The 23,516-nt window shown below is 35.7% G+C and overlaps 1 protein-coding gene across 1 annotated transcript in view; it reads right to left on the reverse strand.

Annotated features, from left to right (window-relative positions):
- Positions 1-23,516, reverse strand: part of IFT80 (intraflagellar transport 80) — an 82,999-nt gene that overhangs the window by 23,072 nt on the left and 36,411 nt on the right. The window contains exons 7-10 of the mRNA XM_090273076.1: positions 13,866-14,045; positions 7,546-7,664; positions 4,821-4,895; positions 1,057-1,220 (exon numbers count right to left, since the gene is read on the reverse strand). Coding sequence (XP_090129202.1) covers positions 1,057-1,220; positions 4,821-4,895; positions 7,546-7,664; positions 13,866-14,045 — 538 coding nt within the window. The remainder of the gene's footprint in view (positions 1-1,056; positions 1,221-4,820; positions 4,896-7,545; positions 7,665-13,865; positions 14,046-23,516) is intronic.

The following is a 23,516-nucleotide window of genomic DNA, read 5'->3' on the forward strand; positions in this document are numbered from 1 at the left end:
AAAGATATAGAAAAAACCTTAAAAGCCACAAGAGAAAAGCAGAGAGTTACCTACAAAGGAGTTCCCATAAGACTGTCAGCTGATTTCTCAAAAGAAACTTTGCAGGAAAGAAGGGACTGGCAAGAAGTATTCAAAGTAATGAAAAGCAAGGACCTGCACCCAACATTACTTTATTCAGCAAAGGTATCGTTTAGAATGGAAGGGCAGGTAAAGTGCTTCCCAGACAAGGTAAAGCTAAAGGAATTCATCATCACCAAGCCATTAAATTATTACATGAAATGTTAAAGGGACTAATCTAAGAAAAAGAAGATCAAAACTATGAACAGTAAAATGATAATGAACTCATAACTATCAACAACTGAATCTAAAAAACAAAAATAAAAACAAACTAAGCAAACAATGAGAACAGGAACAGAATCATAGATATGGAGATCATTTGGAGTGTTAGCAGTGGGAAGGGGGAGGATGGAGGAAAAGGTACAGGGATTAAGAAGCATAATTGGTAGGTATAAAATAGACAGGGGGAAGTTAAGAATAGTAAAGGAAATGGAGATGCCAAAGAACTTATATGCACAACCCATGGACATGAACTAAAGGGGGGGAGTGCTGGAGGGAAAGTGGGTACCAGGCAGATCGGGGCAAAGGGGGAAAATTTTGGGTAACTGTAATAGCATAATCAATAAAATATACTTTAAAAAATAAAAAATAAAAAGATCAATAAACTTAAAAATTAATGAACCTTTTTCAGACTCACAATCTTGAATTCAAACTCTGTACCAACAGCTACTGAATATGTAAAGATTTATTCCTTACCTGCTAAGCTTTATTATTGTTGTAACCATATATATTTGTTAAATAGAGTATGTCAACTTTGTATATAGTGGGACAACTTCAGTTCTTTCATTAATTCATTAGGACAAATTAGAAAGCTCATAGTTCTTTCATATAAAGTTAACATATTAATAGATGAGAAAATGAAAGATAATTTATGAAAATTTTACAATGTTAACAAATCTCATGGAAATTTGATATAGAAGATTATAAAAATGTGCTTACTTTTTTCATCAGTTTTGTCTTTAATTGCTATAGTATCATTACTCAGAGACACAGTTTGTGCATTCAGAATATCTGTTCTCATTCCAGGAAATTTTGGAGAAGAAATGAAGCGTCCTTCATAAGAATACACATAGATACCACCACCATCCACAAGAAGAAAATGTCTAAAAAATAAAGAAAAAGAAATATTCTCAAATAGGAGTTTACTGTATTTTTACATTATAGTTTATCCTTTGCGCACAGATATACACAAAATGAAATATACAAACAACCTGAAAAGTCAGCACTGGTTGTTCTGGTTTGCTTCTAGGTTTTTGTTTTTTGATGGAGGTAGGAGAAGAAAAATGAAAATGCCCATAATCACCACCCTATATACTAAAATTCTGATCTCTTTTACATTATACTTGCAATTCATTTCCATTCCTAAAGATGTACTTCTATACAAAGGCAATAAGAAAATCTCACAATTTACAATTCAGTGATTTTAATTCCTGATGCTATTTGTGTCACGGAACAGCATTAGTACATATTTCACAATTAACGATATTATGCTCAAGAAAAAGATTAAATATTGGTTGAAGTCCAAAACAGTAAAAATGACTCAAAAATTAACATCAGGGTCAGTATTTATTAAAATTAGATGCTTTGACTTTGACCATCAGCAATGGATTCATATCTAAAATAACATTTTTTAACAGCTGGGACTAGGGTTCATTTGCTGTGTTGACAGCTATACTCAAGGCATAAGGGTTCTGCGTAGCTAATTTTTTATTATGGCAAAATTTAGATATTTAATGGCTGTCATTTTTTCTTTGAAAATTGGGGACAGACTCAGATGGAGAGCAGGATAACAGCAAGTGGGGGCAGAGGTTAGGGGACAAAGGGATTGAGCAAAAAGAAAAAAGGACTCATGGACATGGACATCAGTGCGGTGATTGCTAGGGGGTGGGGTGTATAAGGGGACTAACGGGTAGTGGAAAAAATACAATAAAGATTAAATAAAATACAAAAAAGAAAATTTATAAGCGTTGTAAAAGTACAATTTAAACAATAAAGAAATCAAAAGATCTCTTGCAATCCTACCTCCATAAAGATAACTTACAGTAAACGAAGTATGAATACACCATAACTTTACTTAGTTAACTCATTCCTAATGGACTTTTATTTCAAATTACTTACTGTTTTAAAGAATGTCTAGAGTCTATACACATCTCTGTACATCTACCTTACTTATTTTCTTGGTACAACTCCTAGCATTGCAGTTATTGCATCAAAGGCCTTACAGTGTTAAAAGTTTAATATATATAGTTAAACTGCCCTTTAAAAGGTTGTATTGATTTACACTCCTATGACTGCTATATTGAAGTGCCTATTTCTTCAATACTAAGCACATTATTACATTTTTAAAATCTTATATTCAAGGTTTTAATATCCTTGATACAGAACTAATTCTTTTTACAGAACTAATTCTTGATTCAGGAATTGCTAATTGCTCTCTTGCTATGGAAACAAATAGGAAATACACACCAAAACCAATGAAAAGTTAGTATATAATAAATCCCAAATATATAAGAGGGGACCCCGAAAAAACCAGAATTATCTTCTGGAGGGTGGGGACCCTTGTAGTACAGGCTTGTCCCGCTATTTAATTGTTCTAGGAACCCATCTGTATCAGTTACAGGCTGGCATTGTTGTGAGAGGCTGTGTTCAGCTTCAGTTAATTTTTTTAAGACAACGTATTTGCCCATTTCATCATGGGTGATTTATGGGTGTACCTTCCCACACTGCGCTGAGTGGTCAGCAGTTTTTGATCAAAAACAGCATGACCCCCGTGCCCCACCCTTCCTATTCACCTGAGCAACTTTTTTTGTTTTTGTTTCCCCGGATGAAAAAAGTCCTCAAAATTCCTCAAAGGGAAATGTTTTGCTGATGTGGAAGAGGTAAAACAAAAAAATGACAGAAGCACTAAAAGGCATCAAGATCGACAAGTTCAAAAACTGTTTTGAGCAGTGGAAAAACCGCCTTAATAGGTGTGATTGCATCAAGTGGAAAGTACTTTGAAGGTAACTGAAGTTAAACATGTAAGAATAAATACACAATTTTAAAAATAAATTCCAGGTTTTTTGGGGGTCCCCCTTCATATACTCTTTAATTAAATTAATACTTGAGCATTAATGTGCAGTTTATTTCATTAAAGGGTTTGGCCCTTACACATTAGTGTGCATTAGCTAATGTTGACAAAGTGACACATCATATTAATATATATTTTTTCTTAGCATCAGTACTAAAAGCATTTTCTCTTCTAAACAAGACACTATAGCTTTTAACCTTCTTGTTAACAAACACTGTTTCAACAGGCAAACATCTAAATATACAAATAAGACCAGCAATAGGCAGTAAGTAAAATATACTCTCCCAATAATTTATTCCATTGGCATATGCCTTTACTAAAATCATGTTCAATAAATACATTTATAAATACAAAAGTTTATTTGGAACTGTTTGAGTAAAAAGAATTTCAGAAATATGGTTTTTTGGATAGCTAACAACTTACCTTTTAAGTGGCAATGATGTCTTCTTGTTTTAAAGATTTATGATATAACTAAATAAATAAACATACATTCACTTTCATTAAACAAATGATATAAAATTTGACACAATTATTTTCTTGATCAATCAAGGTCATCAATATGATGATCATGGTCTTCAATAACTAGTTAATTGATAGCTTTGGCTCATGAAAATCTGTTGGTGCATCAAAATAATGATGCCACTCAGCTACACAGCTCTGTGCTTTAACTTTTCTCTATGCTCCCTTGCCAGGCAGTCACTTTTCTCCCCGTCACTGTGCCAGCCTCTAACCGCCCACCAGCACCATTCCTCTTCTGCTTTGCTATTTATAAAATGCTGTGGGCTAGAAAACCTGATAATCAACACTATTAAGAGCTGCCTAGATGGTGAGTAAAGGGATGAGGAAAAAAATGCATGGTTTAGTGCAAATATTTTTATAGGTAGCTATTTTAGGTCATTGTCTATTATATTTTCATACTTTTTTCCAGGTTTTTGGGGGACTATAGTTTTCTAACTTTGACCTGTGATTTAGTAGTGTCTCACTGTACTTAAAAGACCGATAGTTTTCATGGAAAATATGGATTCCTAAGTAATAGCTATTCCATCCTTAGTATAGTTAATTGGTCTGGAGTTTCTTAGTCCTGTATACACTGAAGGTTTTGGAAGAGAAAAATTACTTTTCAAACTTCAGGTCACAGCCAAGTAGTGGCTCATAAAATCAATGAGTTTCAACAAATATTTGAAAACAAAAACAGAAGAGAATAGAAAATAAAGTGACCATGATGTCAAAACTATTTCATAGCAATTTGCCTGTTTCACTCTCATTTCCTCATGTCATTATTCTGATGTTTACTTCAAATGAGTTTATTCTCATCATTTTAAAGAAATTAATAACTTTTAAATCTCAACTTTAATTTTTAACATAGTAAATGGTGATATCTATAACCCACATATAACCCTCAATATCTTTGTATGAATGTAAGCAAATTCTGACATCAAATAGTTCAGAACCATTAATCTAAGAGCTTATTTTCTTACCTTTTTACTTTTAAAATAAATAGTAAAAAACAGATTGATAACTAATGACTAATATACAATATCATTCTGTAAATGGCAGGCTTTAAAGAGTGCTTTGCTGTAATCTGAAGTATTTTAACCCCAAATTCAATAGTCAAACATGATAAACAAATTACCTTTCTGCCTGTAGAATTAAACTAACAGTTCCTTCTTTGAGATCAAATATAAGAGGCGTATTCCAGTTCTTTGTACTAAAAGAGAAATAAAATGGATATTTATTAACATTTAAAATACTGAATACTTTTTATAAGGAGACAGTACTCATTTCTAGTGTTTTCAGTTTCACAGTAACTTAGTGTATATTTCTACTACAGCAGTTGGCACATCGTTCTGAAATTATTCACTTAATTACCATGTCCCTCACTAGAAGGCAGAGATTCTGTGTCCCTAGGACCTAGAACACAGAAAGCATTTAATAGAAATTATTGTAGGAACCACAATAAGTGAATTGAAGAATCCTAAGTACAAGTTCTGTCATTTGTTAGCTTTGTGATTTAGGTAATTCATCTAATGTTTCTCATCTGAAAAACAGTAGCAGCGTGGCACAGTGAAAGAGGATGGGTTTTTGGTGTATCAGCTCAGGATTTGAAATCTGGTTTCACCACTGTCAGTCATATGACCTCAATAAGCTTAAGCCCCTAAGCATCAGTTTCCTTACTTGTAAAATGAAGATAATGACAACTTATCTAAGTATTTAGCTAACTGCCCATTATATAGCAGATATTGAACAAACAGAAACTATAATAACAATAATGTGATAAACATGATTATTTTTCCTACAGGTCTCCCAAACAGGTGTTTGTGAAGCATTCTGTTAACTGTAAAATATTATATAAATACTCATTAAATAAATAAATAGATGCATAAATGAACAAATAATTCCTTTAATTTTTATAGTGTAATATGATTCAAAGATAGGGATGGGTGGAGAGAACCTTTACAACCTGAAAAACCTATCTCCAAATAATCAGTTGTTTCACAGTTTAAAATATGTTTTATTACTGCTATATATTCTGAATCTCTCTCAATTGCTTTCATAGAAGCAATGCTTTATTTTTTATAAAGGTCTTGGCTCTTAAGCTTACATTTATTTATTTATTATTTTTTAAAGATTTTATTTATTGTTTAAAGAGGGGAAGGGAGGGAGAGAGGAAGAGAAAAATCGATGTGTAATAGAAACACCTAAAGATACTAATCCTACAGGTTCAAATATTACATCCTTGCCTCTATAAAGAGTAGAATAAATCCCTCATTATAGTGAAGAGTTCTACCTTCTTCAAACAAACCCCAAAATGAAGAGATATTCTCTATTTCCTCAACCCCCATGAAAACTAATTATTTAAATATTCACGTACACTAAGTCATTGAGATTTTTCTCACAATCTATAATACTTTCCCCATATCTCAACTGTTTAACTTTGTATCTTTCTTGACTTCTCAAATTCTTCCTGTTGCTCCTTCTCTTTCATTTAAGAAAAAATTGTTCATATAAAATTGAGCTGTTTGTTTCTTAGTCCCCTCTCCTTTGCTTCTCTCATGTCATTACTCCAGACTTGGCTATTATCCCAGTTGCAGATTCTGATTAGTAGCAAATTTATACAGTGAGTGAGAAATATTAACACATAGTTGTAAAAATTGTTAATTAATTTGGATACTTTTGTGTTGTGTATTACTGGGCATTAGGATACCAAGAAAACATTATTTTTCATGTTTTCAATTCATTTATTCATCCAAAAATACTTTCTTATTTATTAAGTACCTACCACATGCTGGGCAGTGTGCTACATGTGCACAACTCTTTCAAGTGTCATAGCAGTTCCCTGAGTTTTCTGGGTAATTAAGGAGTTAACTGCTGGTATGCTAGAGCCAGCTTGTACCAACTGTTTTATTTTTAGGAATTTTGCAAACCAACTGTTAAATGAAGCCATTATTTAAAATCATACTAAATTATATTTAAAACAAAGATAATAAATACTTAAAACATAACCTCCAGGTTATTTTATCCATTCTACTATTATCTATGCACTTGAGATTATTTACATCTATCGTGTCTATACTGTGGTACTATGTAGTGGTTTGCTGCTATGCACCTCTCCTCAATTCTGCTTTCAGACAACACATTGGTAGCTTGAAAGCAGCCATAGCAGAAGTATTTACATCAGAGAAATCAGCATTCAATGCATATCAAGTCTGTTTGTTTCCAGAAAGTCCGTTGTTCAACATTTCGTAGCACATACTGAGTCACCGTGTTAAAAATACCAAGTATATTAAAGTTTCAGGTGCAAGTCTTGGATATGTTGAATCATTCTCTGCTTTCTAACACAAAGTAGACTGAATGTAGTATTTGCTTTCATCATCTCTGACAACTCTAGATCGTCAATAGAAACATCATGATTACTCTGCGCTATGTTAAGTCTAAATGTCTCCTTGTGTCCTTAATAAATACGTATTTCATTGAGCCTGTTGTCAGGTTGCTAACTGTCCCCTATTCCAATGGTTAGGAGGTTCCTTTTCACACTGCTTATCAGCTTTTTCTAATCTTCTCTGGGCTTTGAAATCAAATTATACTAAATTCCTTAGAACTGTGAGTAAAGTAAGAGCAAACACTATTTCAGAAAAGTATTATAAAAGTGATTATTAACCTGCGATTCACAAACTTTATTAGAGGTATTTTCACTGCTTACAGCTCACTTTTTCTCACTCTTGTTTGGGATTAAGTTCAGGATAGGTGAGATTTTGAGAAAGGTAAGTTTAAACCAAACCATGCTGATGTGAAAGATAAAAAATAAATTCCTCATCATAGACAAAACTTTGGATTTTTAAGAAAGGCAAGATGCTTACGAGAACACATAACATTGAAGAGACGTTGAAACAACTAAGTGTGCATAGTTCAAAGATGCTTTAATGACTCTATCACGGAATTCCAGTAAATCCACTGCATCACTAAGGACATTACGAACCTAAACAAGGAAAAATGAAATACCAACAAACAACATTAAAATACATCAAACTTTTATTAGATGTTCACAAGATTTTGAAAACCTAAAAATTCAATGGTCTCTTGATTGCCCAATCGTATAAAAAAAAAAAAATTCAATAAGAACTAGGCATAGGATGGCATGTCTGGGTATAAAAACCAACCAACAAAATTACAGACACAGAAAACTTTTTAGAAATAAACAGAAAAAGACGTATAGAGATCTTTAACTTGCAAGTCTATCTGAACAATGTAGCAATGAAGAAATAAGGTGAAAAATGCTATAACCTTGAGATACAGTCGAAAAAGTGTGACAGATGGGAGCTGGAAAGAGACTACTATACAAGTTGGAGCAAAAGTAAGTTTATAGTTGTTTGTATGAAAAGCAATACAATAATTAATAAATAATAATACAAGAATATATTCTGTGTTTTGCATACTCAGAACTGTAAACCTATTCTTGCCCCACTCTATATAATTTCTGTCCGAACTGGTAAGTATATGAGGTCTGTCCAGAAGATATCCAGCCATTATTAATATAATGAGAATGGTTTGCATGACATCCATGTAACCTGGCAGCCAAGGAGAGTGTACTAGACTGCACATGCATGAACACTGATGACTTCACTGTACTAGTCAGTGGGGTGGTAGAGGCCATTGACTGAGCATGTGCACTGTGGGGCCATCACATTCAAAATGACTGAGTGAGTAGACCAATGCAGAAACTATGCGGATGACTCAGAAGGACGAAGCTGTGGGCAACTGGTGACTGGCAGCCTCATCACGACAGCGCGCCCACTCACGCATCACGTCTTCTGAAGAGGTTTTTTGGTGAAACATCATATCACCCAGATGGTTCAGTCCCCCTACAGCCCAGATCTGGCACCCTGTGCCTTCTGGCTTTTCCCAAAACTAAAATCACCTTTGAAAGAGAGAGTATTTCAGACTGTCGATGAAATTCAGGAAAATACAACAGGGCAGCAGATGGTGACTGGGAGAGCTGTGTGAGGTCCCAAGGTGCCTGCTTTGAAGGAGACTGAGGCGTCATTGTCCTGTGTACAATGTTTCTTGTATCTCATATCTTCTTCAATAAATGTCTCCTTTTCATATTACATCGCTGGACAGACCTCATATATATTTTTAGGGTTAGATATTACTTTAAAATTTCAGTTCTAAAAAAAAGATATATAATATATTCAAAAAGTAGAGTAGGAGGTATTAGTCAAGAAACCAATTGCATAGTGAAAAAACCAAGCTGCACTGAGAGAAGAAAGTATTTCCATATATAAAAAAGATAATAAATAAGAAAGTCAATCACCAACTAACGAAAGGAGATTTGCCTTTGACAGTCAAAATTGTGTTGTAAATGTTTGTAACAGAATCAAGTTTGCAAAGATTTTAACAGTCGGTAGTATCGGCCAAAAATCCTGAAGTTGATGGACAATCTGCAAAAAGTTTGGAAAAATGTTGGGCAAGTTAAACTTATCCAATGGGTAAGATAATATAGTAAGAGCTGAAAAAGAGAAAAAGATTAATTGTAATCATTTCTTTCAACTCTCTTCAACATATCATCTTTCTAATACAGTATACTGTGATAATTACAGTATTAATGAAGAATTACAAGGTATGGGAAAAAAAGATAGGAAGACAAAGTCAAACTTCTTGTATTTCTTTGAAGTACTTCTCGCTATAAAGCATATTATATTTTTATTATCTGCTCCTTAACTCCTATCCCCACTAAACTATTATCACCACAAGAGATAGCAAAATTATATAACATATATTTCTTGACCCAGTAATCTTACTTCTAGAATTCTAGCCCAAAGATAAACAAGCAAAACTATGAAATAACATGTTCACAAGGCTATTACTACACACAGCACTAATGGTAGCAGCAAAGGACTAGAAACAGCCCAACTATCTAGCAGTACAAAACAGATTGAACAAACTATGGTACATTCACAATGTGGAACCCTATATAGCTGTAAAAGGAATAGGGACAATCTATGGAGTGATCTCCAGAATATATTATAAAGTTAAAAATGCAAGATGCCAAACAGTGTGTATAGTATGATACCTTTTATCTAATAAAGGAAAGGATAGAAAGATATATGGATTTGTTTATATTAAATAATAAAACAAGAAATCTTAAATAGTATTCAGTAACATTATTAGAATAATATTGATTTATTATCTGAAACATATATATATTATCTGAAATATATATATATTATCTGAAACATATATATATATATGTTTGTTTTTTTTTTAGGTTTAGGGTTCCGTGGTAACCCTGTGAATCTCTCTTCAAACCCTAGGCTTTTAAAAGTCTTCTTTCATAAAGGGGAGAAGAGGACTACCCCAGAGACCCCCATGCTCTGATTTCAGACAGAGACCTGGATCTGCCATTTGTCCCACTTCAAGTACGTTTAGTTCCATTAGCAGGAGCCACTCTCCTCAGTGCCTTCGCCTGCCTCCTTTGGGACCTGGAGTCAAGCAGGTCAGAGCTTCATTCCACACTCTGCATTTGTGTTCCATTTCTGGTCCACAGAAATGTTTATCTTGTTTTTTGAGTCCAGATAAGACTTTTAAAAATATTTTTTCATGTATTATTGATGTCTTTGGAGCCAAAGGTATATCTATTCCTTCCAACTGTGAACTTATGACACCATCTTCACCAGAAGTCTGAGCTCCCAGAGACTTTTTAAAAGGTCCAAAATGCCATCCTTTCCTAGAAACATTTTAAAGCTAATGCAATGAAATAAAAGTTTTTAAAGGAAGTTATATGATAGTTTCTTTATAGCAATATGATACCCAGAGAAACAAACTCGCTCTTAATACAGATTTAGAAAAATTCAATATTTAAAAACCAAATTTTATAGGCCTGTCATTATTCAAATTATAGACAGATTTCTTAAAATTCATATTTGCCTAAAGCTTCACACGGACGAATTCTCTTTTTTTGTGAATCTGGAACACTAGAACTACATAGGATAAAACATCCCAGCCATAATAACAAAACTAAAGATACACTCATAATTGCTGTTAAAATGTCGTAACTATGGCAAATCCTACATCAAATTGCATCTATTACTCTGTTCAATTCAGGGCAGATTCAGGATTAACCTCTCTTGATACTTGTATCACCTAACCACAATATTTAGACTCCTCAGATTGACATAAATCCAAAAATTCTGTTTCCACATTTCCAAAATACCCATTTAATCCTATAGATAGCTATAATCATAGCAATAGCTACCATTTATTTTCGTTTTACATATGTTATCTCAATTCTCAAAACCACTCTATTATTAACTCTTATCTTTACAGGAGATAAAGTAACTAATATTCAAATAATCTTGAACTTCTGAAACTATTAAAAACCAAAGTTGTGCCCTATGCTAAATTAAGACTGGTGGGAAAGAGGTAAGCTTGAGACCTAAGAAATACCTCATCTCCTTCACCTGTAGCCTCTCCCTTCCAGGCACTTCCTCCTAACAGAGACATCAACTATCCCTTTTGGAAAAAAAAATTATCCACTGGGATACAGCCTAGAGGCAACGAGCAGATTAAAAAACATTCTCTCAAGGTTATTGGGTCACACAAAAGCTGACAAACAGGATTCAGGTAGGGCAATGTAGCCTACTGCCATGTGAAGGTCTAGATTCAAGAATTATGACTCAACATGATCTCCGGTTTCTGAGTTAATGAAACACAAATCAACCAACAGTCAACTAAGCTTCTAAGGAAATTGTAAAATTCTAAACCAAGCAAACAAAAAATTGTGCTTAGTCCACCTCTATGGCAATCCGTGACTCCCACATCAAAACAAAATTAAGTGGACTACTTCCACTTCTGGGCATTTACCCAAAGAAAACAAAAACACTATTTGAAAAGATATATGTACCCTTATGTTCACTGTAATATTATTTACAATAGACAAGATATGGAAGCAACCTAGGTGTCCACTGGTAGATGAATGGATAAAGAAGATGTGATTTATTATGGGATATTACTCAGCAAGAAAAAAGAATGAAATATTGCCATTTGTGGCAACATGGAGAGACCTAGAGTATATTGTGCTAAGTGAAATAAGTTAGGCCAAGAAAAACAAATACTGCATGGCTTAGTTATACGTGGAAATAAAAAAAAAAAGAATAAACAAAATGAAACAGAAACAGAGCCACAGATATAGAGAACAAGCTGATGCTTTCCAAAAGGGAGGTGGAGGAGTGGACGAAGCCAAGAATTTGCATTATAAAGGGGTTGGCTGTTAGGGTTCTCTAAATATTATCATGCAGGTTGACTGAATTAAAAATAAACCAACAAACAAACAAACATACAAGCAAAACCCCAACTGCTTCCTTTAGGGGCTGAAAAAAAATTAAGTGGGCTACTAAAATGTATAGTAGTCTCCAGAAAGGGAATCCTCTCAAGTAGTAGACTATCCAGAAAGCCAAACTAGAGTTACCAAATTAACCAAGAAACTAACTCTATTGCTAAGAAAAAGGGTCTCAGGTTCTCAGGATATTCCCGGCCAGCTGGATTTTCGCTGAGGACCTGGTTAATCATTGTGTTATTTTTCTTCTCCCCTTTTTTCAACTGTTTCCACTGAAGCTGTTCTGTTTCCCCCTCATCACTGTAAATTGGGAATATGGGGAGAGTGAAGAGAATAATTAAGATTCATGTTTATTTAGTTTTTCAGACCAGAGATTTGGAGGTGGGTGGAATAACTGGAAGAATGTGAGTTATCTTCTTTTAGGGAAGGGATGGGTTTGTTTCCATTGCATATGGAAGAGCTGCATTCGTTAAGTAGTGCATTTCTAAGGTATACGTATATGAATAAGGGGTATGTACATGTGGTTAGGTAATTTGTAAAGTGGCTCTTAATGATCCTAGCTTCCTGGTACTCACATCCTTGTGTAAGTCTCTCCATTTGGGTGTGGGCTGGGCCTAGTAGAAGCTTGCTTCTAATGAATTAAATATGGCAAAAGTAATGAGATGTCAGTTCTGGGGGGAGAAAATAGACACGGACATAAATGGGTTGATTATGTAGGGGGCTAGGTGATGAGTAATAGAGATTCAGTATACTATTCTGTCTACTTTTATATATGTTTAAAATTTTCCATAATAAGAAATTTGAAAATTTAAAAATAAGAAAACAAAACGAAGAAAAGTTATAGTGTACCTAATCATTATGAAGCTGGTGACCATCTTATCCAAATTTAAAAATCTGGATACTTAGGCTAAAGAATATTTTAATAGATCTGTCCAAAAGATCACAAGATATATGCTTCTAAATTTTTACAGTATTTATAACAATCTGAATTCTGAATACTGAAGATAGAGGCAACTGATAACAGACAGGAGAAAGAGAAGGGAGAAGGTCAAGTTCCCCTTTCTTTGGCAGAGGGTTTGCCATTGGACATTGTCTTTGGCCTCTTCCTCCTACCTTTCATCAATTAACTTTAAAAATATTTGTTGAGTGCTTATTATATAGAAGGTGCTGGGCTAGGTCCTCTAGGGGAAATACAGACAAGTGAAATACAGTACAGTGTAAGAGACTTACAACTGAATAGCGAGTCCTTCCCTCTGATGTTCTCTGCCTGCGAAACATTTCCCTTCACCTCCCATTTCCACACCCCAGTCTTTCTGTCTTACTCTACAAAGTATTTCACTCCAGAGTTACCTGTTTTTCTTCCTGACTCTCAGTAAGAACTTCCTATTATTTTCCCACTTTGGCTTGCCTTAGGTAATTCTTAAAAGGAAAAAAAAAATTAACAAGGTTAAGCAAATTCATATAACTATAAATAAATAAATAATGTAACCCTGACTGTGGTGAGAAGGTTAGGCCTGCCTTGGGGTCCGGTCCAGGAATTAAATTTAATTTGTCATAGTTTCCTCCCTCGTTCCTCAGCTGAATACACACCTTTCTTAAATGCTTCATGTTTATCCCTAACTCAACCCCATAATCTCAGTAGCTGTGAACACTCAAGCTCTATATTAGTGAAAGGTTCTTACCTTATGTCATGCAAAAAAAATCATTAATGGTATAGTTAAAATACATCTAATGTGACTGAATTGTTATAAACTTAAATATAATTAATGAAGATAATTCCATAATCTGTAGAGTGAACCAATGTGAAAAGAAGTAGGTTTAATAAACCATGTACCCTAACCTTACCTGCATAGTCCTTCTTTTGGTTAATGTTACTTGAAAATTCTTCCACTCCCAGCGTTGCTCCACTATGTGTGCAAAAACAACATGTCCATTTCCGCAAGCTCCAGCAACCTGAGTGCCATCAACTGACCAGGCAATATTAAATATGCTGCCAGTGTTGGGCTTTTCTAAAGCATATGACCACTGGGGAAGAAAAAACAAGAGAAAAATCAATGTATTTTTTTAATTTAAATAAGTTTTAAATTGAGCATATGTTAACATATTAAGGTAATTTTTTAAATCTTCATTTTAGAATTATTAATATTTTTGTCAATTAAAAGTGTACTAAACAAAAGATGTAAGTTTTAAAGTATGCAGTAGACTATGTATGAAACATGTAACATGTTTGAAATCTCTCAAGATCTGAAAAATACCCACACCATTTTGAATCACATTATTACTTTTAAGTAATAATACTGAGTGGGTACATACAAAAATTCTGTGTGAAAAAAAACAAAGACATCTTACTATTAATTCTCGAGGATCTTTATAGTCGCTATATCTAAAAATTTCTGACCATATTTCAAGAATTGAAACTAAACATAATGTAACTAAACCATCTTTGATTTACACATTAAATCATGAAAGTATAGGTACATTGATCTCTTTTTTTCAGAATGCAGTAAGTATAAACTCTTCTAGGACTTATCTATCTGAGAATATTGCCTAGAGATATCAATAAGCATTAGCTGGGGATTGGGGGGAGAGGCATGTGTGTATAAGTCAGTAAGAAAAATTTTTTTGAAAGATGGTATTATATGCATTTTCTTTAATTTTTTAGGTGCATATACGTGTTTGCTATGTCAGGACCCAGGGCAAGCAACCCCAAATATCTCATAATGGCATATCGATTACTTATAATTAAAGCCACTTGAAAAGCATCTAGTGCAAGAAGAGCACTTCGAATGCAGAAAATAAATCTCCCCTATGAAAGGTACCTTCTTGTTCCAAGGGGGATAAGAGACACCCCCTTATTGTTAGAGTTAAGGAATCCAGAGCCAAGAATCCTCTTTAAAAACACCTTATTATTTTTTCACTAATTTACTACCCAAGCTCTCTCCCTTTCTTTTAGATTCCTTCCTAATGAGCATCCAAAACCTAAGTCTTATCCTGTCAATTCTTCACAAATGTATTGTTTGTCTAAAAGTATAAAAAGCTGGCTGGTTCAATCATTTGCCTGAGTATCATTTTTGATCACCCATATGGACATACTGTTTTGTTTTGTTTTTCCTGTTAAGCTAATCTTCTGTCAATTTTATTAGCAGTGAGTAAAGGAGGGGAATTTTCTCCTCCCAACAGCTAAAAGGATGATTTCTTTATTTCACTAAATTTATATACAGTATCATCAGAGAAGGAAAACTCTGACTCCAAAAAACCTCCGCTGCCTTGCTGCATAACCTCTTCAGGGGAAAGGCTAAGGGAGTAAACCCCGACAGAAAATCCGGAGCCGGAGTCCCTAAGGCGGTTTGACGTTGTAGTCAACACCCGCAACTCCTGCGGCGCACCTGAAGCCAAGCTGTATTGACTCCGTCTTTCCCGTGGACCCTTCAGCTGCGAAGAGAGGGGGGGTCTGCTGCATGGGCAACAGCAGACCCTCCATATCACCCTGCCCAGGCTCTGTAGCTTCAGCTTTACTGGAGAGGACACTCCAGTGTCATCGCAAGATGTCGATTCAACACGGGAGGAGACAGATACTGTGTCACTCCCGAGTCGGACTGCACAGCCATTCTCGACGGTGCAGATAGACTCTTAAGAAACTACACCATCATCTCTCGAGACGGACGGCTGCCGACGATATACAGTATCTTTCCATTTTTCCAATTCTATAACCTAGAGTCAATTAAGTCTTGATTTTTTTTCATTTTTTAAATTGTTGTTCTATTACAGTTGTCCCATTTTCTCCCCATTGCTCTCCCCTGCCCCACCCATTTCCCATTGATTTTTTTGTTGTTGCTCCTGGATGAATATTTGTTTTTGTTTTATATATTTTTTCAATATTATTAGCTATGGGCTCACTGACAAAACATTTGGAGAAAATGGCAAAAATACCAAAAAAGATTTACTAATTCATACAACTATAAAACAAGATTTTAAATTCTCAATAAAATAAAAGTTCCTATATACAATAAAAATGCTGAATCATTCTTACTGCACACTGATTTTTTTTTTGCAACTCCTTCCCACCCTCTTCAACTTCTGTTACTTAAGTAAAAGGCCCAATAATCAAGTTATCAAGAAGGTGGTAACAAACAAACCATACTTTATCGGCAGCATGAAAATATTAGAAACTTCCTTTTCTGAAAGTAAGAATAAGTTCAAAAAAGAAATATATGTGGTAAGAGCCTCTTTTAAAAAATAAGTGTAGACAACAAGCATATTAATAATCTGCTTCTGGCAATAAAATGAAATGAACCCATTTGTTTTCACAAACAAGAATCACAAAATACAACATGACTACTACTTAACATAAAAAGTGGTTGAAAGAGACATATGAAACTCAATTGGATAAAATATAATACTTAATGACTTGGACCATGCTTCTGGTACATCTCTTCCATTCTATTCATAAATCTGGTCTATTCTTGTGGTGTAAATGGAACAGAGAGAGAACTTATTTTAAAACCATAGACTTGTATTTTAAAACTATTTAAAGTATGATTTTAAAACACCCAAGGAATTAAATTAGCCAGAAAGAACCATCTTACTAAAAAGGAACACACAAATATTTACCTAAGAACTCATGGGCACCTGATCCTGAGAGGAGAAAACCCAATGTTTAGAGATTACCGTTACCCTATATTCCTCGGACTTCTTTCACAGTCCATATCAACCAACAGAAATAAAATCTGCAACATACAATTTATTCTTAAAAACAAATTTCGAAGAATATAAAATATGATATTCCTGTCACTTTTAAAAATTTTAGAAGTTATTTCTTTTTCAGATTACTGTAGTAATAATAAAAAACATACAGCACAAGTAAATCACCAGAGAACAGATCTTTAATAGTTACTAAATTTGGGAGGACAGGGTTATAGTTTGTCCAATAAGTAAATTTAATGCTTTTTTTATTTGTAAGTCAAAAGATCTAGTTATGATTTGTGCTTTTAAAGAGACTTTTACACTGTAATCTCTCCTTTTCCCCAAATATGCCAAAGAATATTGGATTCAAGTTTGCATGTCTACCGTTTAGAAAAAAATGAGGCAGCTTCCCCGGGTGTAATTTAGTGGTTCTAGTGGTAAGAGCCCTGAAAATGAATTTTCAAATACCTGTCATTTAATTTTATCTCTTTCTTGAACCAAACTATCCCTTTCTTTAAGATACTGTTACTCAGTGTGCTCAGCCAGCAGCATCTCTAACTTGAGTGATCTTGTTAGAAATGCAAATTAGCTAGTCCCACCGGATCCTAGTGTATCTGATCCTCTGAGAGTGAGGGCCAGGAAACTTTTAATGAGCTCTTCAGGAGATACTTAAATGTGTAAGGTTAAAATACTAGTTCTCAACTCTGGCTGCACATTAGAATTTATCTTGGGAAAAATAAAACAAAACATGAATTCAACCAATTAAATACAGAATCTCTTAAGGGTGGGTCTGAGTAGGTTTTAAAATTCGCTGATTTTAATATAGAGCCATTATTCAAGAGAAAAGCTAAATCCGTGATTTGGTTTCAGACTATCATGAGCATCTGGCTCACTGTTAACACCTTGCCAATTCATCTGCTAACTCTTAAAAAAACTATGTGACCTTCTTAGCCTCTAAACCAGCTTCTCGTAGTTGTGTGTAAATTTGGTTTCTTACACTCATCAACCTAATATTTTTCTTTTTCTTTTTTATTAGAATTTCAAACATCCAAAATCCAGACTGTGGGAACCTATGGGACATGACCCAGTTTCTTTGCTCCTGTTGGTTTTTTTTTAAGGGTTTTTTGTTTGTTCATTTGTTTTGTTTTGTTTTTTAGAGAGAGAAGGGAAGGAAGGGAGAAAGAAAGGGAAAGAAAAAAGGTTCCTCCATGTTGTAGTATGTCAGTACTTCATCCCTTTTGTGTGGTTGCCTCTCACGCTCCCCCAGCTGGGAACCTGGCCTGCAACCCAGGCATGTGCCCTGACTGGGAATCAAACCAGCGACCCTTTGGTTCGCAGGCTGGCACTCAATCCACTGAGCCATACCAATCGAGGCCTAGTTTCTTCAACTATAGAAAAATGCAAGGGGATTCAGGAGAACTCATAGACCAAAAGAGATCTAAAAGATTTGTCAACAATCACGATGACTGCACCTTATTTCAATCTCAATTCCAACAAACTGAAAAACAAAAGACAATTAGAAATATTTGAAGTGACTGGATACTTGAGAATAGTAAAACATTATTATTCATTGTTTTTAGGTTTAATAATGGTATAGAAGTTACATTTTTTAAAGCCTATGCTTTTAGTGATGTGTAGAAATATTTAGTGATGGAATGACATGATGTCAGGGATTTGCTCAAAATAATCTGGGCCATGGTGGAGCAGGTGGTGGTACAGGTGAGATAAGAACTGGCCATTAGTTGACAACTGATGGAAGCTGGGTAATGGGTAAATGGGAATTCTTACACCAGCTGATTCCCTTATAACCTCCAAATGTAACCAGTAAATGGTATTGTTCAGTATCATGAGCTCTTTAATTTCAACACATTTGATGTGTTTTAATAAATATGTATAATGCTCCAATTAGCCCAGCTGTAACCAGTAGGATCCCTTCAAGTTGGTTCTTTAGTCCTTTTGACAGAATCATAACAGTCTTTGCTTACTTTTCGCTATTTTCTAGTATGACAAAATGTGCCAGATTCGTATTTTATACTTCCTGACCCACACCTGGAATCAGCCTTTTCTTCAATAGGCCCTAGTTCATTTTACGGAAATGTGGAAAATGGTATTGAGAGAAAACCCACAAGTGCTAGAAGTACTTACTGTTACTGACTGATCATTGCTTTTCTAGGCCTTTTTAATGAACAGAACTAGAAAATACTTTTCATGAACTCAAACTGACACTTCCCATTCAAACTCAGAAACAATAGAATTTTTATTTATCCTAACCAACCTTATCTCAATATCTCCTTTCAGCTAGCCAAAAATCCCAATTTTTTAGGGAACCAATATAAATACTCAAAATAACAATATCAACATCACAAACCATAGCAAGTTTTAAATTTTATTTTTTCATTCCTTTGCCCTAAGCCTATTTCCTTTAAAAAATAACAACATTGAGATACATTTCACATATTCTAAAATTCATCCTTTTAAAGTATAGAATTCAGTGGCTTTTAAGTATAGACAGAGTTGTACAACCATTATCACTATGTAATTTCAGAACATTTTTATCACCACAAAAAGAAACCCATACCCATTAGCAGTCACTCCCATTACTCCTCTACCCTGGCTCATGGCAACCACTAATCTGTTTTCATTTTCTACTCCTGCCATTTCATATAAATGGAATAATACATTATGTGGCTTTTGTGACTGGCTTCTTTCACTTAGCGTAATGTTTTCAAGGTCCCTCCATGTTGTAGCACGTGTCAGTACTTCATCCCTTTTGATCACCAAATAATATTGCATTGTATAAATATAACATTTTGTTTCTCCATTCATCATTTAATGGGCATTTGGGGTTTTCAGCTTTTTGGTTATTATGAATAATGCTACTATGAGTATTTGTGTATAGACTTTTGTGTAGACATATGTTTTCATTTCTCTGTGTACATATCTAAGGGTGGAATTGCTGGGTCTACGGTAACTTTATGTTTGACATTGTGAGGAACTGCCAAACTGTTTTTCAAAATTGATTTTCTATTGAGTTTCTACTGTGAAACAAGGAGCAATCAAATCACTTAATCAGTTGGAATAGCACCTCTCTGAGTAGTTACACAAACCACTAACTACAATTAGGCTCATTTATTTCATTTACTTTTGAGTTTTATGAACTGTTTTCTAAAATTTTAATTTTGTTTTATAATTATGTGAAATATTTACATGGTTCCAAAGGTAAATTTACTAATATATATGTGTGTGTATGTGTGTGTGTAGTATAATATATATGTACAATCAAAGAAGTCTAACTTCTATCCCTTATATTTCCATTTTCTTTCCCGAATAAACTATCTTTTATTTTATGTTTTATCCTTACATCTTTCATCAATATGTGCATGTGTGTTTGTGTGTGTACACATCAGCACTTACCTAAGAAAGGGGCAGGAGTAGTGCTGCAAATATGTCTAACAATATACAGGATATTATCTATTGCAGTATATGAATACATTCTTTTATAGCCATTGACAGTATGAGCAATATGTTTTTGTGTAATTCCTATGCTCCCCTGGCTGGTTTGGCTCAGTGGATTGAGCGTCGGCCTGCGAGCTAAGTGTTGCTGGTTCGATCTTCCAGTCAGGGCACATCAGAGAAGGAAAACTCTGACTCCAAAAAACCTCCGCTGCCTTGCGGCATACCTCTTCAGGGGAAAGGCTAAAGGAGTAAACCCCGACAGAAAATCTGGAGCCGGAGTCCCTAAGGCGGTTTGACGTTGTAGTCAACACCGGCAACTCCTGCGGCGCACCTGAAGCCAAGCTGTATTGACTCCGTCTTTCCCTTGGACCCTTCAGCTGCGAAGAGAGGGGGTGTCTGCTGCATGGGCAACAGCAGACCCTCCATATCACCCTGCCCAGGCTCTGTAGCTTCAGCTTCACTGGAGAGGACACTCCAGCGTCATCGCAAGATGTCGATTCAACACGGGAGGAGACAGATACCGTGTCACTCCCGAGTTGGACTGCACAGCCATTCTCGGCGGTGCAGATAGACTCTTAAGAAGCTACACCATCGTCTCTCGAGACGGACGGCTGCCGACGAATTCCTATGCATACATACATGTGTGGCTTTTATGGGCCTTTCACATGTGGTCTATTCAATTTGCTCTTGCTCTTTTTTAGAATATACTTTAGTATTCAGAGAGGTCTCTATTTTTAATCTAATGATTACCTTTACACTAATTACTTTTATAAAAATAGCCTTACCCCTATGCCACATTTTGGGGTATTTTCCTATTGGTTGTCTATTATAAGCAATATGAAAATTAGGAGATATCCTATCCCCCTCCTTTTACCCATATCTGATTTTAAGTAATATACTTTTATTCCTAAATTAATACCTATAATATAATCAGTTTATTCTTTTCAAAAAATCCTCACCCAAGGATATGTTTTTATTCATTTTAGAGAAATGGGGACGAGAGAGAGAAACAGATATGAAAGAGCAATGAATGAATGTGCCTGTGTCTTCAGGCAAGTCGTCCTTCCCAGAGCTCAATGATGACTTTAATCAAACTTGACTTTTAAAATTAAAAATCCAAGGAACAAATTAAAAGCAAGTATTTAGAAATTTTATTTTATTTTTTAATAAAATTTCTTATTGATTTTAGAGAGGAAGGGAGAGAAGGGGAGAGAGAGACATCGATTTGTTGTTCCACTTATTTATGCACTCATTGGTTGATTCTTCTTTTTTTAAAATATATTTTATTGATTATGTTGTTCAGTAGTTCCAATTTTTTTCCCCTTTGCTCTCCTCTGCCCAGTACCCCCCTTCCCTCCAGCAATCTCACCCCCCTTAGTTCATGTCCATAGGTCATGCATATAAGTTCTTTGGCTTCACCTTTCCTATATTATTCTTAACATCCCCCTGTCTATTTTGTACCAACCGATTATGCTTCTTAATCCCTGCACCATTTCCCCATTTCTCCCTCTTCTCCCTCCCAGCTAATAACCCTCCAAATGATCCCCATACCTACGATTCTGTACCTATTCTGGTTTGTTTAGTTGGATTTTGTTTGTTTTTTAGATTCAGTTGTTGACAGTTGTGAGTTTGTTGTCATTTTAGTGTTCATAGTTTTGATCTTCTTTTTCTTAAATAAGTCCCTTTGACATTTCATAGAATAATGGCTTGGTGATGCTGAACTCCTTTTGTTTCGCCTTGTCTGGGAAGCACTTCATCTGCCCTTCCATTCTAAATGATAGCTTTGCTGGATAGAATAATTCTGGTTGTAGATTGCTTTTCATCATATTGAATACTGCTTGCCAGTCCCTTCCTGCCTGCAAAGAGTCCTCTGAGAAATCAGCTGATAGTCCTATAGGCACCCCCTGTAGGCAACTCTCCGCCTCTCTCTTGCTGCCCCCAGGACTCTGTCTTTATCTTTCACCTTTGGCATCTTAGTCTTGATGCGTCCTGGTGTGGTCCCCTCTGGGTCCAGCTCGCCCAAGACCCTTCGTGCTTCCCGGACCTGTATGTCCATCTCCTTCGCAAAATTTGGGAAGTTTTCCTCATTTTTTTCAATTCTTGCTTCCTTATTCTGCACTAGTTGATTGTTTTTTTCTTCCTTATGTTCCAAATCATTGATTTGAACCCCAGTTTCCTTCCCTTCACCATTGGTTTTGTGTGGATTTTCCTTCGTTTCACTTAACATAGCCTTTACTTCTTATGCATCTGCTGTACTCAAGCATATCTGTCAAGCCTGTGACCATCTTTATCACCAGTGTTTTGAATTCTGCATCTGTTAGGTTGTCTATCTCTCATCTGTGAGGTTGGCTATCTCCTCGTCGCTTAGTTCTCCCACTGGAACCTTGATCCGTTCCCCCTTTGGGGCCACACTTCTCTGTCTCCTCATTGTGACAGACCCCTGTGTTTGTTTGTCTCTACATCCCAGGTAGAGCTGTCGCTCCTGTAACATTGTAAGGGGAGGAGTCTTAGGGATTCTTCTGTACAGGGCAACCTGTTTCACCACGTTGTGGCATTGTATGTTGGGTAGGGGTCCAACAGGGAACAATGCTGCCTACACAGAACTCACCCCTTTTCTAGGCACCTCTCCCACTTCCACACTGGAATGGCGCCCCTCTAGCTGCTGCCCTGGTCGTCTTTCCCAGAGTGGGTGGGTCTGTGGACATTCTAGGACTGTGGGGGCCCTTTAAACAAGCAGACTCTACTGGGACCAGCAGTTTCTGCCTCCACCCCAACCCCCACTGGTTTGCATGGTCAGAAGCAATGAGGCTTGATTTTCCCCAGTGCTGGGACTGTGAGCTGCAATGGCTGGTGAGGAGCTGGGAACACTCCCCAGGTGTCCCTCCTGCTTTTTTAAACGTGTGACTACACTTTCTGCCAGCCTGCCACTGCCGCCACTGCCGCCACCGCTGCTGTCGCCACCACACCATGTCCTCTCTGCCCCAGCTCTGCGCCCCCCCTACCTTTCTGGATGCATATTTCTTGTTTATATCTTTGTTTGCTGGACTTCCATGCAGTTTGATTTTCTGGAACTTCTGGTCATTTCTAGTTTTGAGGTAGTTGTATTCCTTCTTAGTTGTGGAGGGAGATGCACCATGTCTGTCTACACCTCCATCTTCTGGTTGATTCTTGTATGTATCCTGACTGGGGATCAAACCTCCAAACTTGGTGTAACGGGACGATGTCTTAACTAACTCAGCTGCCTATCCAGGGCATTACATTTAGAAATTTTAAACTAGCTTTCTCAAAAACATCAACCAAACTGACTAAAGGGATCAATTCTAGTAATGAACTAATGAACTAGTCAAATGCTCCAGT

This window comes from Furipterus horrens, unplaced genomic scaffold (assembly GCF_987537825.1).
Source record: "Furipterus horrens unplaced genomic scaffold, mFurHor1.1.pri manual_scaffold_1, whole genome shotgun sequence".
In the NCBI taxonomy this organism is placed as follows: domain Eukaryota; kingdom Metazoa; phylum Chordata; class Mammalia; order Chiroptera; family Furipteridae; genus Furipterus; species Furipterus horrens.